Below are 19,589 nucleotides of genomic sequence, written 5' to 3' on the forward strand. Positions count from 1 at the left end.
CAGAAAGGGGCCAAGGACCGAGGGCAGAAAGGGATCGAGGACAGAAAGGGGCCGGGGACCGAGGGCAGAAAGGGGCCGGGGACCGAGGGCAGAAAGGGGCCGGGGACCGAGGGCAGAAAGGGGCCGGGGACCGAGGGCAGAAAGGGGCCGGGGACCGAGGGCAGAAAGGGGCCGAGGGCAGAAAGGGGCCGAGGGCAGAAAGGGGCCGAGGACCGAGGGCAGAAAGGGGCCGAGGACCGAGGGCAGAAAGGGGCCGAGGACCGAGGGCAGAAAGGGGCCGAGGACCGAGGACAGAAAAGGGCCGAGGACCGAGGACAGAAAAGGGCCAAGGACCGAGGACAGAAAGGGACGAGAACTGAGGGCAGAAAGGGGCCGAGGACCTAGGGCAGAAAGGGGCTGAGGACTGAGGGCAGAAAGGGTCGAGGACTGAGGGCAGAAATGGGTCGAGGACTGAGGGCAGAAAGGGGCCGAAGACGAGGGCAGAAAGGGGCCGAGGACTGAGGGCAGAAAGGGGCCGAGGACTGAGGGCAGACGGGTTTCCTCACTTCCGGCCTCTCATAGTTGGGGCGTTTGTATCTATCAGAGGAAAAGGAACAAAAACCTCACGATTCATAGAAATCAGCGAGAGAAAAACTACAAGAAAGTCTCAGAGCTGAAGGGGTTAATGCCGCCTGCCCCAGTAATGGGGAATCTCCACACACCTCCACCTGCAGAGCCGCACACTAGATATATAATACCCTGCACCTACCTCCACCTGCAGAGCCGCACACTAGATATATAATACCCTGCACCTACCTCCACCTGCAGAGCCGCACACTAGATATATAATACCCTGCACCTACCTCCACCTGCAGAGCCGCACACTAGATATATAATACCCTGCACCTACCTCCACCTGCAGAGCCGCACACTAGATATATAATACCCTGCACCTACCTCCACCTGCAGAGCCGCACACTAGATATATAATACCCTGCACCTACCTCCACCTGCAGAGCCGCACACTAGATATATAATACCCTGCACCTACCTCCACCTGCAGAGCCGCACACTAGATATATAATACCCTGCACCTACCTCCACCTGCAGAGCCGCACACTAGATATATAATAACCTGCACCTACCTCCACCTGCAGAGCCGCACACTAGATATATAATACCCTGCACCTACCTCCTCCTGCAGAGCCGCACACTAGATATATAATACCCTGCACCTACCTCCTCCTGCAGAGCCGCACACTAGATATATAATACCCTGCACCTACCTCCACCTGCAGAGCCGCACACTAGATATATAATACCCTGCACCTACCTCCACCTGCAGAGCCGCACACTAGATATATAATAACCTGCACCTACCTCCACCTGCAGAGCCGCACACTAGATATATAATACCCTGCACCTACCTCCACCTGCAGAGCCGCACACTAGATATATAATACCCTGCACCTACCTCCACCTGCAGAGCCGCACACTAGATATATAATACCCTGCACCTACCTCCACCTGCAGAGCCGCACACTAGCTATATAATACCCTGCACCTACCTCCACCTGCAGAGCCGCACACTAGATATATAATACCCTGCACCTACCTCCACCTGCAGAGCCGCACACTAGATATATAATAACCTGCACCTACCTCCACCTGCAGAGCCGCACACTAGATATATAATACCCTGCACCTACCTCCTCCTGCAGAGCCGCACACTAGATATATAATACCCTGCACCTACCTCCTCCTGCAGAGCCGCACACTAGATATATAATACCCTGCACCTACCTCCACCTGCAGAGCCGCACACTAGATATATAATACCCTGCACCTACCTCCACCTGCAGAGCCGCACACTAGATATATAATACCCTGCACCTACCTCCACCTGCAGAGCCGCACACTAGATATATAATACCCTGCACCTACCTCCACCTGCAGAGCCGCACACTAGATATATAATACCCTGCACCTACCTCCACCTGCAGAGCCGCACACTAGATATATAATACCCTGCACCTACCTCCACCTGCAGAGCCGCACACTAGATATATAATACCCTGCACCTACCTCCACCTGCAGAGCCGCACACTAGATATATAATACCCTGCACCTACCTCCTCCTGCAGAGCCGCACACTAGATATATAATACCCTGCACCTACCTCCACCTGCAGAGCCGCACACTAGATATATAATACCCTGCACCTACCTCCACCTGCAGAGCCGCACACTAGATATATAATACCCTGCACCTACCTCCACCTGCAGAGCCGCACACTAGATATATAATAACCTGCACCTACCTCCTCCTGCAGAGCCGCACACTAGATATATAATACCCTGCACCTACCTCCACCTGCAGAGCCGCACACTAGATATATAATAACCTGCACCTACCTCCACCTGCAGAGCCGCACACTAGATATATAATACCCTGCACCTACCTCCACCTGCAGAGCCGCACACTAGATATATAATACCCTGCACCTACCTCCACCTGCAGAGCCGCACACTAGATATATAATACCCTGCACCTACCTCCACCTGCAGAGCCGCACACTAGATATATAATAACCTGCACCTACCTCCACCTGCAGAGCCGCACACTAGATATATAATACCCTGCACCTACCTCCACCTGCAGAGCCGCACACTAGATATATAATACCCTGCACCTACCTCCACCTGCAGAGCCGCACACTAGATATATAATACCCTGCACCTACCTCCACCTGCAGAGCCGCACACTAGATATATAATACCCTGCACCTACCTCCACCTGCAGAGCCGCACACTAGATATATAATACCCTGCACCTACCTCCACCTGCAGAGCCGCACACTAGATATATAATACCCTGCACCTACCTCCACCTGCAGAGCCGCACACTAGATATATAATACCCTGCACCTACCTCCACCTGCAGAGCCGCACACTAGATATATAATACCCTGCACCTATCTCCACCTGCAGAGCCGCACACTAGATATATAATACCCTGCACCTACCTCCACCTGCAGAGCCGTACACTAGATATATAATACCCTGCACCTACCTCCACCTGCAGAGCCGCACACTAGATATATAATACCCTGCACCTACCTCCACCTGCAGAGCCGCACACTAGATATATAATACCCTGCACCTACCTCCACCTGCAGAGCCGCACACTAGATATATAATACCCTGCACCTACCTCCACCTGCAGAGCCGCACACTAGATATATAATACCCTGCACCTATCTCCACCTGCAGAGCCGCACACTAGATATATAATACCCTGCACCTACCTCCACCTGCAGAGCCGCACACTAGATATATAATACCCTGCACCTACCTCCACCTGCAGAGCCGCACACTAGATATATAATACCCTGCACCTACCTCCACCTGCAGAGCCGCACACTAGATATATAATACCCTGCACCTACCTCCCCCTGCAGAGCCGCACACTAGATATATAATACCCTGCACCTACCTCCACCTGCAGAGCCGCACACTACATATATAATACCCTGCACCTACCTCCACCTGCAGAGCCGCACACTAGATATATAATACCCTGCACCTACCTCCACCTGCAGAGCCGCACACTAGATATATAATACCCTGCACCTACCTCCACCTGCAGAGCCGCACACTAGATATATAATACCCTGCACCTACCTCCACCTGCAGAGCCCCACACTAGATATATAATAACCTGCACCTACCTCCACCTGCAGAGCCGCACACTAGATATATAATACCCTGCACCTACCTCCACCTGCAGAGCCGCACACTAGATATATGGCTGCTCTGTGCTTACAGGACCTGTGATGATGTCACATGGAGGGGAGGAGTCAGGGGTCACATGATCAGCTCCTCAGTGTAGTCCTATATTGATGTGCACACACTGGATGAGGCGCGGTGTCAATGGACAGTTATAGTAATCCGCTGTTGCGTATGTATGTGACCCCTGAACACTCTTATTTGAATCTTTGCTTTATTGAATTGTAAGAGAGTGAACTATGACAATACAGGGCGAGCATTAGGACCCTGCAGAGTCTGCCTGTCTGTCTGAGCGATAAACAGGAAGTAGTTGTGGAAATCCAGGAAATGCGAGGAGGGAGTTTGGTGTCCATGGCAATGGGTTTTTGAAAACGTAGTAGGTGAAGCAATATGGGCCTTAAAAAAGTTGGTTGTAAGCCCCGGTTGGTGACCAAGAGACTTGTTGGTGAACAGAGCCAGTGACGGCATCTGAGGAGAGTGAAGGGAAACAGAAATTGCGGAGACAATACCACATCACTGAGTGATAAGCGATCCAGTTGTGCGGACCTGGGTCCAACTGAAAGAGCATCTGAGGAGAAGCTGAGGAGATGTTTCCCTCCCTGACAGAGCAAGTGATTGATGTCCAGTAAGGCCGTGAGTGACTGCGACAAGAGAGACGGCGTCCGGTGTCATCCCCATTGGAAGGATTCTGACAAGCCCTGGAGAGGAGTGATCCCCAGACTGCGTCCTGAGGCTACAGAATTAAAGTGCTTGACAGGTGACTCTGGCATTGGCTGATAGCTGCCAAACTTTGTTTTCTTTTTTTTTTTGCAATAAGTACTTATTTTTGGCGCCAAAGTTTTATTTTTATTTTTATTTTTCTGGACTTGCTGCAGCCCACGCGGAAACACACCGGTGTAAAGTTACATTGGAGTTTAATGGTACCATAGGTTGTGAGATACCCGGGTATCCCTGTGATAAGTGTATAGTCATCGTTAATTTAGTGTATTGTATTATTATCTGTGATAAGTTATACTCAGTGCGCCATCTCAGAGGTTTCATCAGACCACCCTCATCTGATTTACATCGTCTTTCCAGTTTGATAAGTTTAACGTGTAGGTAAATTTGTTCCGGGTCCCAAATGTGATTTACATATACTGGGATCTCTGAGATCGGTGCATTGATCTTCGGCTAACGCTTAGTGTGCGAAATTGTTAATGGTAATGTTTTTAAGGGGATTTTGAGCTTATTATATTCTACATTTCACCGTAATTTGATCCCCATTTCAGTAAAATACTGTTGTTCATTTCTGCCTCAGTCTCGGTCTGTGACTCACTGGATCTTAATAGGACCTCTGGTCATTACAGAATATTGATAAGTTCAGGTGAGGAGAAGATTTATTGAGCGACTTTAAAATAAAGACATTTGGACCTTATCGGTCTTGAACACAAGTTGCTGAAAATGTGTGTATGATGTATATGGAGCAGAGCCGCTTGTGTACGATGTGTACGGGACAGTGCTATGTGTGTACTATGTCTACGTAGCGGAGCTGTGTATGTAACAGCCGTGTGTGCATTACGTGTATGTAGTGGAGCCGTGAGTGCATAACGTGTATGTAGTGGAGCCGTGAGTGCATAACGTGTATGTAGCAGAGCCGTGTGTGCACAACATTTATGTAGCGGATACCCTCGTTTACCACTTTATTAATCCCCAAAAACACCCGTGCAGGTTCAACATAATCCACACGCGGTCCCAAGACGATTCAAGCTCTGCTACATGTAGTCACAGCACGTGATCATGGCACATGACCGCCTGCTGTGAGGTTCAGGCAGAGACTGACCAGCGATCAGTGGTGACATCACACAGGTTAGCCGCGGCCACAGCTGGAGGTTCCCACGGTGCTCCACCTGTGACCGTAGATAACTTGACCTCAGGTGACTTCAGTGACCTCACCGGAGTTCATTCACCGCTCATCACGCGACTCACTCAGTCTCTGCCTGAACATCACAGTCAAAGTCACTAAAGTTAAAACCATTTTGTTACAGTTCAGTTTTTTGGTGTTTTTTGTCTGCTATCTTGCTTTACTGCAAGTTGGGGGTGCAGCCCTCCTTATACTGAGGCTGAACAACCAATTGCTTCCCACTTTGTTGTGTATTTAATCTGAGACCCAGCTGACCACGTGTTACCATCCACATTGGAGTTTTGATAGACACAAGTCAGGTATATATATTAGTTTTAACTTTAGTTGGTTAGGGACCGTCCCAGATGGGTACACCGTGACGAGGTGGGACGGCTTCTTACCTTTTTGCAAAAATGTATATACTAAGTACCCTGTTATTAAGCACTTGCATTTTATTCATTATTATTCAGGGTATTTTTCATACAATTTTTCTCTTTGTTTTTTTTCTGACCATCACAGTGTAGGTAGGAAATACTGTGGATAGAAGTGCAGAATAGGGTCTTACCAGGTAAGGTAACAAATAAGCCAAGGTAATTTCATTCCCCTATAAGGGTTGTGCCAGTCACAACTCCTAAATGCACATAAAAGATGGTGGCAGCCGCAGCCCTGGAAAGCGAATTCAGACATGACAGGGGAGAGATCGGGTGTATGCCGCGCTATCACCAGAAAATCAGATGTTATTTCATCTCTTTATGCTTTATTCAGGTCGACGCGTTTCAGAGAACCCTGTCTCCTTCATCAGGACAACAAGGAAAAATCAACAGTCTACTACAGAGGTAAGAACCTATATATATATATACATACAGATACGTCAGAGGACCGCCCGCTGTATTTCAAATACTGGAGGGACAATCGACTTATCAAATAACGGCAACAAGATTTAAAGCACAATGTATTAAAAGACGACTTTAAAAGTCCTGGAAGTAACAAATATCGCAACAATATAGAAATTACAAAATAAAAAGCAAAAAGACAAAAAGAATAATGCAAAAATATTTCTTGGAAATATAACAGAATGCTGAGAGTCTAGAACTGTGGGATTTACTGGGGATTGTAGTAATGCACTGGCTGGAGGCGCTATCCACAGCCCTATATAGGGGATCAGGATAAACAATGGGAAGAGAAGAAAGGTTTTGGTACTTTTTGTGTTAATAAATGGGGGGGTGGGTTGTGCTGAAAAACTAAATTGATGATGATATTACAGAGATAAAAAAAATAAAATTAAAAACCTTCATTCTCACGATCGTGTATTATTTATCAAAGGGGAAAAGGAGAAAACTGAAGAAAAATAAAAAATTGCGTGTGTATAGTGACGGGTTGAGCAAAAATTGATATACAGTGCGAATGTTCAGAGACCACGAGCAGGAAAGTCCTTATGGGTAAGAAGTGTTGAGAGGTTTCATATAGTAGTGCAGACATAATATACAGTGTGTGTGTGCAGAGATCGCGTGCGGCAATCGTACATATGAGGGTAACGTACTACTGTAGAAGGAGTTAATATAAGCAAAAAGGCAATATGGGTGAAAATTTAAAAAAAATCTTTTTGTATAAGGGCCCTAAACAGACCCAGTTAGAAGCCATGGAGGTGGCGGTCCGCCTGCGGGTTTTAATGTGCAAATACAGATGAAGCCGCTCAGGAAGTAATGAAGAAAAATCCATGGAGGAAAGTAATTAATGAACATTTCTTCAGTTTTAAAAACAAAAGGAATGTTAAAATAATTTTAATAGAATTAAAGAATATTAGTTATTGGTGGGGAGTGTTGATGTGCACCATATATTTGTATTCCTTAGTATAGTGATTCTAGCTGTGAAGGTTCAGAAAGCGAGTGCCAGAGCAAAGCAGGAGTGCACATGCGTGAGGGGTAACAGGAGCTCAGGTCCGTGGGAGAGAACCACACCGCGCATGCGTGGGGGTAAAAAGACTTCAGACCGTGGGAATTACCTCACTACGTCTGCGCAGATTACGGAAAGTTCACAAGCTTCAAACAAGAAGCCCTCCCGCATGACTACAGTGCGAAGGACAGTGCCGGAATAACCACACACAGGACCCCATAAAGGGTTCCCGAATCACGCACCCCATCCCTCAATTAGAAACATGAATCATTAACACCAATCATATACAATTTATAGATATATAACTTAACATACTTAACGTACTTAACATGGACAAAACAGAGTTCATTGTCTTTCCCCCTCCTTACTCATCTCCTCCAACAAGCCTTTCCATCAAACTTGATGGTTGCTCACTCACTCCAGTCTCACAAGCTCGTTGCCTTGGAGTAACCCTCGACTCTGCTCTATTTTTCAAGCCACACATCCAAGCCCTCTTCAACTCATGCCGATTACAACTCAAAAATATCTCCCGGATCCGTGCTTTCCTTAACCAAGAATCTGCAAAAACATTAGTGCATGTCCTCATCATCTCCCGCCTCGACTACTGCAACCTCCTGCTCTCTGGCCTCCCTTCCAACACTCTTGCACCCCTCCAATCTATCCTAAACTCTGCGGCCCGCTTAATCCACCTCTCCCCTCGCTACTCCCCAGCCTCGCCACTCTGCCAATCCCTTCACTGGCTTCCCATCGCCCAACGACTCCAGTTCAAAACATTAACCATGACATACAAAGCCATGCACAACCTGTCTCCTCCCTACATCTGTGACCTTGTCTCCCGGTACCTACCTGCACGCAACCTCAGATCCTCACAAGATCTCCTTCTCTGCTCCTCTCTTATCTCCTCTTCCCACAATCGCGTACAAGATTTCTCCCGTGCATCCCCCATACTCTGGAACGCTCTACCTCAGCACATCAGACTCTCCACTACCGTGGAAAGCTTCAAGAGGAACCTCAAGACCCACCTCTTCCAACAAGCCTACAACCTACAATAGCCCTCAGTCCAGTAGACCACTGCGCAACAAGCTCTGTCCTCACCTATTGTACCATCACCCATTCCCTGTAGACTGTGAGCCCTCGCGGGCAGGGTCCTCTCTCCTCCTATACCAGTCTGTCTTGTACTGTTAATGATTGTTGTACGTATACCCTCTCTCACTTGTAAAGCGCCATGGAATAAATGGCGCTATAATAATAAATAATAATAATATTAATAAATATAAACATTATTAAAATGAAACATATTTAAAAGTCGGGACCTGAATTAAAATAATATAAAATTATCATAACATAAAAAAATAATATAAAAACAAGAAATCTATTAAAATGAATAAAAATATATTAAAAAAATAATATTAATAACACAGATCTGTCAGCTCATTTAAACCTATAGGCTACAAAGTGTTTAATTTATATATCCAGAATGTTTCTTTTGTACTTAATACCTCCACTCTATTAGGGGTATTAGGAGAGATCTGTTCAATGGGGTCACCCTTAAAGCCATATTTTTATTATGAACTACCGTACAATGCCTAGAGAGTCCATGTAATAAAAAACAGTTTTAATATTCTGCCTATGGGTAGGGCCGGCGTCAGCACGCGGCATACCTGGGCAAATGCCGGGGCCCTGGAGAGCCGGGGGGGCCCACTCGGCCTCGTCAGTTCTGGTGCCCCTTGGCCGGGGCCCCCTCGCCTTAGTTCTGCTGCCCCCGGGCCGAGTTCCGCAGTCCTCGGCAGGAATCTGCAGCGCCGTCCCTTTAAGGCGCGCAGACTTCCTGGTTTGAACTTCATCTGTGGGCGGAGCTACCGACCGGCCTGCTCAGTCCCACAGATGAAGGAGTTGCAGTGCCAGCCAGCGACCCCCAGCACAGCTCTTCTCTCCGGCGCTGTGTGGGCCCCCTCTCCGGCGCTGTGTGGGCCCCCTCTCCGGCGCTGAGTGGGCCCCCTCTCCGGCGCTGTGTGGGCCCCCTCCCCGGCGCTTTGTGGGCCCCCTCTCCACCGTGACCTGAGAGGTATGTGCCCTCCCCGCCCCCGATTTATGGGCCCTGGGGAGCTGTATGGGCTTCTCCCCCCTTAGGTGTATGCCCTGCCCCCCGGTGCTGTATGTGCTGGCCCCTGGAGCTGTGTGTGTCTGTATGTATGTAGCAGAGCTATGTGTGTATGTATGTAGCAGAGCTATGTGTGTATGTATGTAGCAGAGCTATGTCTATGTATGTAGCAGAGCTATATGTGTATGTATGTAGCAGATTCATGTATGTATGTAGCAGAGCTATGTATGTATGTAGCAGATTCATGTATGTATGTAGCAGAGCTATGTGTATGTATGTAGCAGAGCTGTGTATGTATGTAGCAGAGCTATGTGTGTATGTATGTAGCAGAGCTGTGTATGTATGTAGCAGAGCTATGTGTGTATGTATGTAGCAGAGCTGTGTATGTATGTAGCAGAGCTATGTGTGTATGTATGTAGCAGATTCATGTATGTATGTAGCAGAGCTATGTATGTAGCAGAGCTATGTGTGTATGTATGTAGCAGAGCTATGTGTGTATGTATGTAGCAGAGCTATGTGTGTATGTATGTAGCAGATTCATGTATGTATGTAGCAGAGCTATGTGTATGTATGTGTGTAGCAGAGCTATGTGTGTATGTATGCAGCAGAGCTATGTGTGTATGTATGCAGCAGAGCTATGTGTGTATGTATGTAGCAGAGCTATGTGTGTATGTATGTAGCAGATTCATGTATGTATGTAGCAGAGCTATGTGTGTATGTATGTAGCAGAGCTATGTGTGTATGTATGTAGCAGAGCTATGTGTGTATGTATGTAGCAGAGCTATGTGTGTATGTATGTAGCAGAGCTATGTGTGTATGTATGTAGCAGATTCATGTATGTATGTAGCAGAGCTATATGTATGTATGTAGCAGAGCTATGTATGTAGCAGAGCTATGTATGTAGCAGAGCTATGTGTGTATGTATGTAGCAGAGCTATGTGTGTATGTATGTAGCAGAGCTATGTGTGTATGTATGTAGCAGAGCTATGTGTGTATGTATGTAGCAGAGCTATGTGTGTATGTATGTAGCAGAGCTATGTGTGTATGTATCCAGCAGAGCTGTGTATGTATGTAGCAGAGCTATGTGTGTATGTATGTAGCAGAGCTATGTGTGTATGTATGTAGCAGATTCATGTATGTATGTAGCAGAGCTATGTGTATGTATGTGTGTAGCAGAGCTATGTGTGTATGTATGCAGCAGAGCTATGTGTGTATGTATGTAGCAGAGCTATGTGTGTATGTATGTAGCAGATTCATGTATGTATGTAGCAGAGCTATGTGTGTATGTATGTAGCAGATTCATGTATGTATGTAGCAGAGCTATGTGTGTATGTATGTAGCAGAGCTATGTGTGTATGTATGTAGCAGAGCTATGTGTGTATGTATGTAGCAGAGCTATGTGTGTATGTATGTAGCAGAGCTATGTGTGTATGTATGTAGCAGAGCTATGTGTGTATGTATGTAGCAGAGCTATGTGTGTATGTATGTAGCAGATTCATGTATGTATGTAGCAGAGCTATGTATGTAGCAGAGCTATGTATGTAGCAGAGCTATGTGTGTATGTATGTAGCAGATTCATGTATGTATGTAGCAGAGCTATGTGTATGTATGTGTGTAGCAGAGCTATGTGTGTATGTATGCAGCAGAGCTATGTGTGTATGTATGTAGCAGAGCTATGTGTGTATGTATGTAGCAGATTCATGTATGTATGTAGCAGAGCTATGTGTGTATGTATGTAGCAGAGCTATGTGTGTATGTATGTAGCAGAGCTATGTATGTATGTATGTAGCAGAGCTATGTGTGTATGTATGTAGCAGAGCTATGTGTGTATGTATGTAGCAGAGCTATGTGTGTATGTATGTAGCAGAGCTATGTGTGTATGTATCCAGCAGAGCTTTGTATGTATGTAGCAGAGCTATGTGTGTATGTATGTAGCAGAGCTATGTGTGTATGTATGTAGCAGATTCATGTATGTATGTAGCAGAGCTATGTGTATGTATGTGTGTAGCAGAGCTATGTGTGTATGTATGCAGCAGAGCTATGTGTGTATGTATGTAGCAGAGCTATGTGTGTATGTATGTAGCAGAGCTATGTGTGTATGTATGTAGCAGAGCTATGTGTGTATGTATGTAGCAGATTCATGTATGTATGTAGCAGAGCTATGTGTGTATGTATGTAGCAGAGCTATGTGTGTATGTATGTAGCAGAGCTATGTGTGTATGTATGTAGCAGAGCTATGTGTGTATGTATGTAGCAGAGCTATGTGTGTATGTATAATAAATCAAAAGAGGGCCACTTGATGAATAAAGGCAACAACTCTACAATTGAATATAACCAAGAAGAAAGAGTCTTTCAATTTGCCAAGTAGTAAATATACCCACGCAAGCCATATTATGAAAATATATATGAATATTTATTATAGAGGCTGTAGGGGAAAAAACAATACATAGGCATAAATATATGAACAAAGGACCAAGGGAATTAGTGCTGGAGGGGAAAACCCCACGTGTCCCAAGCATTCATTCAGGAGAACAAGTCTCTACTGAGTAACGGCAGACATACCATAATAGAGTCACACCAGGCAGGCACAGCTCAAAGAGAGTAGAAATGGCCAAGATGGCACAACCAGTTATTAGCAAAAGCCGAGCAAACCTACCAGGAAGATATGACGCCGAGGGCCCGGGTAACACGTGGGGACCAGACGTCCCAACACGTGTTTCGCTCCGTGTGCTTCGTCGGGGGACGATAAAAAATAGTGCAAGGTGTGAATCTTATATAGGAGGTCCGGCCCCAATGAACAGACGCCCCCTCATTAAGTTAATCATACAGACCGGGGTATTGCGAGACGCGCCGCCCTGGGTCCTCAGCAGCGGAAGCCGGAGGGAAGAAAACTTCCTGTGACGTCACAGCACTTCCGGAACTCCGCTGCTAAGGACGCCAGCAACGGCCGCGTCAGGAAGTAAAGACCTCCCTCTGACACGTCATCGGGTAAGTCCACCTACCCAAGGGATGACAAACCGTCCATTAGTATATCGGGCAAAGATGCCCACAGTGTGGGACATAGACGGATGGTCAATGATAAGAACGTGTGGCAACAGAGGAAGTCGCAATATACCATGGTTGGATGGATATAGGTGGAATATAGGAAAAGCAAAAGATGCGTTATAGAGACAGGGAGAGAGGAGAAGCCGGCACTTTCACATATTCATAGCCACATTCCCAGCAAAGAGACATAGTTTGTGTGATACTACACATACATGCATATACCATAAAAATATATATACGAGGATAAAACGTCACACATATAATACATCTGTAGATGAATAGAGATATATGCATTACATCATTCAAATGGAACATGCAAGTATTTAATTTCTATCCAGCATCAAGGACACCTCCATGTCTCAAGATAACTTGAAAAACGACATCTTCCACCGTAGATATCCAAAGGCTGTGGGGCTTAGGACATGATAGGGGTAGGACCAAAAACTGAGGAAAACAAACAGCACTGTTAAAATTGAGAAACAGAACCACGCCAAGGAACAATCATCCTATTAATACTAATACGGAGTCTAAAACTCATAAAAATGATTACCCAGGGGTGGCAACTACCATCAGAGGACAAAAAATTCTCCAGTCCACACCTCCGGACTACTACATTGAACCGGAGGAAATGATGGCAATTACTAACCAGAACCGGCCAATGAACTACAAAAAAGGAGCAAAAGTGAGACGCTCATTAAGTCCATGTGGGGACATGGTACCGAGGGTAAAAATCCATCGGCACTCTACCTGTGCAAGACGTTTTTTCAAATCTCCACCACGGATACCAAGATGCACCCGGTCAATCCCACGAACCTTCAGGGAGATTGGATCACAATTGTGAACCTCCCTGAAGTGACGGGGGATCGTCTTAAGGGTCTCCGGGTTAGTAACCTCTTTGGCGGCCAAAATATCACGTACATGTTCTCTCGTACGGATACGAAGTTCCCGAGAGGTTAATCCGACGTAAATTTTGTCACATCCACATGTGGCGTAATATATTACGCCAGATGTGTTGCAAGAAATATAGACTCGGATCGAATACTCTCTCAGGCCATCAGCAGAACAAAAAGTGGTGGCCCTAACAATGTTCTTACATCCCCTACAGCTACCACATGGGTAGCAGCCAACTCGTTGTGGGCCACATCCGAAAAGAGGTGGAGTCTTCGCCACATAGTGGCTATGCACCAACAAATCTTTAAGACTCCTACCTCTTCTCGCTGTCATCATGGGGTGATCGGGCAAGTACCCCTCAAGAGAGGGTTCTGTTTGCAAAATTGCCCAATGCTTATTAAGCACCCCCCTTATCTGCTCCCACTGCCGGCAGTAGGTGGAGATAAACCTGGCCACATAACCTGGGAGACACAATTGGACCGGGTGTTTGAAGTTGGCGGGGATGATTTACCATCTTTGAGTTCCAGAACTGCCTTGGAACATATGAATAATTTGAAGTCTATGCTCAATAGAAAAACACGTTTGTGGTGGAATGTGGCCTTTATGAAGAGGTATCTGGACAGGGGGCTGGTTCCGAGGGGATTGAGGGTCAGGGTCTTTCCCTCCTTTACCGTCTCTGATGATAGTATAAAAACTCAATGGGAGGAAGCCGCGGCAGGCTGTTCCAAGGTCTTTATGCGGCTACTCATAGAACTGAATGAGAAATCGATCTGTGAGTTAGAGACGGAGATTGGGGAGACCCAGGCCCTCCTTTCCTCGGAGCTGTCCCCTGAGGAGTTGTCCAAATACCATGAATCCTTGGATAAGGAGTTCTCCAAATGGGAGAAAGAAATCCTAAACACCAAAACAAAAAAGTATCAACGGGATGTTATGGATTATAAGAACGGTCAAGTATTTCGGTGGAGAGGGGTGTCACAGCCAAAAAAGAAACACCACGTATCCATGACGTCAGTATCAGCGTCATCACTCTCCTCATTGGATGACGAGTCTACTTCGGATAAAGCACGGAGCATGAGACCCAACACGAGGGCTGCCAATGTCCGTAATAGACAAGGTCCTGTTTTGGGTGGTGGACGTGGGACTCTTCCTCCAGCTCAGAAGAAAGGGATGGATCAGCATCTAGAGGTAATAAATCTTTCTAAACATGTCCTCACTCCCTCTCAGATTGAAGTCCTGAAATTAGGACTTTCATTTGTGCCAGAGGCTAATTTTAATCTTTTTGTAGTGATTAAAGACCTTCACCTATTTCTACGGAAATTGGTGCTACATAAATTGCATCATAGAAAAACCTCAGTTGAATCCTCATGGTCCACTCTTGAAGAGGAGGCTATTTCCACCCTGGAGGAGCTGGAGGCGGAGTCCACCCACCACCCACCAGGTAATTTTCCACAACACACCATACCTAGATCCACCACATTCCCGCCTTTGTCACTATGTCCCCCGATTCAAATCTTTGGGGATCTGGTTACGAGGGACATACGACGCATCTCTTTTAAGGGCGGCAATAACAACTTGACAAAACAGCAACAATCCGCACTCAGAGAACTCCAGTCTCTGGAGGATGTGGTTATCAAACCCGCCGATAAAGGCGGTAATGTGGTAATATGGCCGGTGGAGTTATACGAAAGGGAGGCATGGCGTCAACTAAGAGACCGGGATGCTTATGAATCTCTCCCCTATAATCCTGTACGTGGCTACACCAATGACCTGGAGGCGATTCTGTTGCGGGCTTTTGAGGAGGGAATTATCCCTAAGAAAATCTATGAGGGCCTCTTAGTCAAAACTCCAGTGGTCCCAACATTTTACCTCCTCCCTAAGATCCATAAAAACCCGAAAGTGCCTCCCGGACGTCCTATTGTCTCTGGCATGGGGGGGCTTTGTGATGTCACTTGCAAATTCATTGAACATTACTTGCACCCACTTGTGGAGACATTGCCCTCCCATGTCAGAGACACTTCGGACGTTCTTGGGAGGCTAGAGGGTCTGACCTTGGAGGAGGGGGTATCACTGGTGACCATGGACGTCGAGGCCCTCTATTCCAGCATTGATCACCGCGATGGACTTGTGGCCGCCCAGTTCTTTTTGGATTCCAGCAATTTGGATCAATCTCTGTCCGATCTGATTATGGAGTTGTTGGAGTTTGTGTTGACGCACAACTTCTTCGTTTTTCGGGACCGGTTCTTCCTCCAGCGGCGCGGCACTGCGATGGGGGCGGCTTGTGCGCCGTCCTACGCAAACCTCTTTCTCGGCTATTGGGAGAGGGAGGTTTTCGGGGGCGGCGTGCCGGCAAGCTCCCATGCGCAGTGCTGGCTCCGCTATATAGACGACATTCTTGTCGTCTGGGGCGGAACCGGCCCTGAACTGGAGGACTTTGTGCGTCGGCTCAACTCCAACGACCGGAACATCTTTTTGACTCACCAGATCGGGCAGAGATCCATTGATTTCCTAGACATCAAGATATCCATAGAGCTGGGCGGAGCAGTGTCTACTACCATCTTCCGTAAGTCCACCGCGGTTAATTCCCTCCTCCATGCCACTTCAGGTCACCCTAGGTCAACGGTGGATGCCATCCCTACTGGCCAATTTTTGCGGCTGCGTAGATTATGTTCCTCGGGTAATACCTTCGAGACTGAATCCAGTGATATGAGGGAGAGATTTAAAAGCAGGGGATATAGCAACAGATCCATCAAACGTGGGTACCAGAGGGCTAAGTCCTCTAATCGCGACCATATACTGTCAGGAAGAGCCTCTACAGTGCAGCCATCTGGTTATGTGGCCAGGTTTATCTCCACCTACTGCCGGCAGTGGGAGCAGATAAGGGGGGTGCTTAATAAGCATTGGGCAATTTTGCAAACAGAACCCTCTCTTGAGGGGTACTTGCCCGATCACCCCATGATGACAGCGAGAAGAGGTAGGAGTCTTAAAGATTTGTTGGTGCATAGCCACTATGTGGCGAAGACTCCACCTCTTTTCGGATGTGGCCCACAACGAGTTGGCTGCTACCCATGTGGTAGCTGTAGGGGATGTAAGAACATTGTTAGGGCCACCACTTTTTGTTCTGCTGATGGCCTGAGAGAGTATTCGATCCGAGTCTATATTTCTTGCAACACATCTGGCGTAATATATTACGCCACATGTGGATGTGACAAAATTTACGTCGGATTAACCTCTCGGGAACTTCGTATCCGTACGAGAGAACATGTACGTGATATTTTGGCCGCCAAAGAGGTTACTAACCCGGAGACCCTTAAGACGATCCCCCGTCACTTCAGGGAGGTTCACAATTGTGATCCAATCTCCCTGAAGGTTCGTGGGATTGACCGGGTGCATCTTGGTATCCGTGGTGGAGATTTGAAAAAACGTCTTGCACAGGTAGAGTGCCGATGGATTTTTACCCTCGGTACCATGTCCCCACATGGACTTAATGAGCGTCTCACTTTTGCTCCTTTTTTGTAGTTCATTGGCCGGTTCTGGTTAGTAATTGCCATCATTTCCTCCGGTTCAATGTAGTAGTCCGGAGGTGTGGACTGGAGAATTTTTTGTCCTCTGATGGTAGTTGCCACCCCTGGGTAATCATTTTTATGAGTTTTAGACTTCGTATTAGTATTAATAGGATGATTGTTCCTTGGCGTGGTTCTGTTTCTCAATTTTAACAGTGCTGTTTGTTTTCCTCAGTTTTTGGTCCTACCCCTATCATGTCCTAAGCCCCACAGCCTTTGGATATCTACGGTGGAAGATGTCGTTTTTCAAGTTATCTTGAGACATGGAGGTGTCCTTGATGCTGGATAGAAATTAAATACTTGCATGTTCCATTTGAATGATGTAATGCATATATCTCTATTCATCTACAGATGTATTATATGTGTGACGTTTTATCCTCGTATATATATTTTTATGGTATATGCATGTATGTGTAGTATCACACAAACTATGTCTCTTTGCTGGGAATGTGGCTATGAATATGTGAAAGTGCCGGCTTCTCCTCTCTCCCTGTCTCTATAACGCATCTTTTGCTTTTCCTATATTCCACCTATATCCATCCAACCATGGTATATTGCGACTTCCTCTGTTGCCACACGTTCTTATCATTGACCATCCGTCTATGTCCCACACTGTGGGCATCTTTGCCCGATATACTAATGGACGGTTTGTCATCCCTTGGGTAGGTGGACTTACCCGATGACGTGTCAGAGGGAGGTCTTTACTTCCTGACGCGGCCGTTGCTGGCGTCCTTAGCAGCGGAGTTCCGGAAGTGCTGTGACGTCACAGGAAGTTTTCTTCCCTCCGGCTTCCGCTGCTGAGGACCCAGGGCGGCGCGTCTCGCAATACCCCGGTCTGTATGATTAACTTAATGAGGGGGCGTCTGTTCATTGGGGCCGGACCTCCTATATAAGATTCACACCTTGCACTATTTTTTATCGTCCCCCGACGAAGCACACGGAGCGAAACACGTGTTGGGACGTCTGGTCCCCACGTGTTACCCGGGCCCTCGGCGTCATATCTTCCTGGTAGGTTTGCTCGGCTTTTGCTAATAACTGGTTGTGCCATCTTGGCCATTTCTACTCTCTTTGAGCTGTGCCTGCCTGGTGTGACTCTATTATGGTATGTCTGCCGTTACTCAGTAGAGACTTGTTCTCCTGAATGAATGCTTGGGACACGTGGGGTTTTCCCCTCCAGCACTAATTCCCTTGGTCCTTTGTTCATATATTTATGCCTATGTATTGTTTTTTCCCCTACAGCCTCTATAATAAATATTCATATATATTTTCATAATATGGCTTGCGTGGGTATATTTACTACTTGGCAAATTGAAAGACTCTTTCTTCTTGGTTATATGTGTGTATGTATGTAGCAGAGCTATGTGTGTATGTATGTAGCAGAGCTATGTGTGTATGTATGTAGCAGAGCTATGTGTGTATGTATCCAGCAGAGCTGTGTATGTATGTAGCAGAGCTATGTGTGTATGTATCCAGCAGAGCTGTGTGTGTATGTAGCAGAGCTATGTGTGTATGTATGTAGCAGAGCTATGTGTGTATGTATCCAGCAGAGCTGTGTGTGTATGTAGCAGAGCTATGAGTGTATGTAGCAGAGCTATGTGTGTATGTATGTAGCAGAGCTATGTGTGTATGTATGTAGCAGAGCTATGTGTGTATGTATCCAGCAGAGCTGTGTGTGTCTGTATGTATGTATCTAGCAGAGTTGTGTTGTGTGTGTCTGTATGCATGTATGATGTGTATCTATGTATGTCAGTGTATATGACTGTATAGATATGTCAGTTCTATACGTATTTTTGTGAGTTTGTCTTTAAATATGTATATGTATGTGTACGTATGTGTGTGTCTGCGTGTGGATGGGGCCCACCGGGACTCTTCCGCCCAGGGCCCACAAAAACCTGGAGCCGGCCCTGCCTATGGGAATGAAGTCTGTTGTGGAGTGTCTTAGAGGTACTTCCCACATACTTTATTACACTCAAATTCTATCAGGTATACAATAAAAAAGACTGGCATCTGAGACTGCCCTTGATCAGAAAATCTTCCGAACAGAGGAAGAGCAGAAGGATTTCCTCTTATGTTGGATGTTTGATTGACTTACAGAATAAACAGTTTTTTGCAAAGCATCAATATGAGCCTGCTTGCAACACAGAGCTCACTGTACCTGTGGCGCCCCTGCAGCTTCAGGCGCCACAGGGTACTGCACCTCATCTAGGGTACAGTGTTCATCTTGGATACGGAGGAGGTCATCACCGGTAAACCACCATAACACATCCAACACATAACACGGGAGCTCTTTCACTGGGACTGGGACAGGGGAGGTGCAGGGGGTGGCCATCACGAGGTATGGGACCTCCTGCCCACTATTTCAGCAACCCAGGAGGTGGGGCACCTTCAGCTATCTCACACAGAATTCAGTTAGCGCCATGTCGGCACCCAAGAAGGGGGTCGAGAAGGCATCA

At 46.7% G+C, this 19,589-nt stretch overlaps 1 protein-coding gene across 1 annotated transcript in view; it reads right to left on the reverse strand.

Annotated features, from left to right (window-relative positions):
- The window catches only part of LOC142259333 (uncharacterized), a 102,612-nt gene that overhangs the window by 31,661 nt on the left and 51,362 nt on the right, over positions 1 to 19,589 (reverse strand). Inside the window, exon 5 of the mRNA XM_075331799.1 lies at positions 17,074 to 17,201. Within this exon, the coding sequence (XP_075187914.1) occupies positions 17,074 to 17,201 (128 nt within the window). The remainder of the gene's footprint in view (positions 1 to 17,073; positions 17,202 to 19,589) is intronic.

The sequence above is a fragment of the Anomaloglossus baeobatrachus genome, assembly GCF_048569485.1.
Source record: "Anomaloglossus baeobatrachus isolate aAnoBae1 chromosome 5 unlocalized genomic scaffold, aAnoBae1.hap1 SUPER_5_unloc_9, whole genome shotgun sequence".
Classification (NCBI taxonomy): Eukaryota; Metazoa; Chordata; class Amphibia; order Anura; family Aromobatidae; genus Anomaloglossus; species Anomaloglossus baeobatrachus.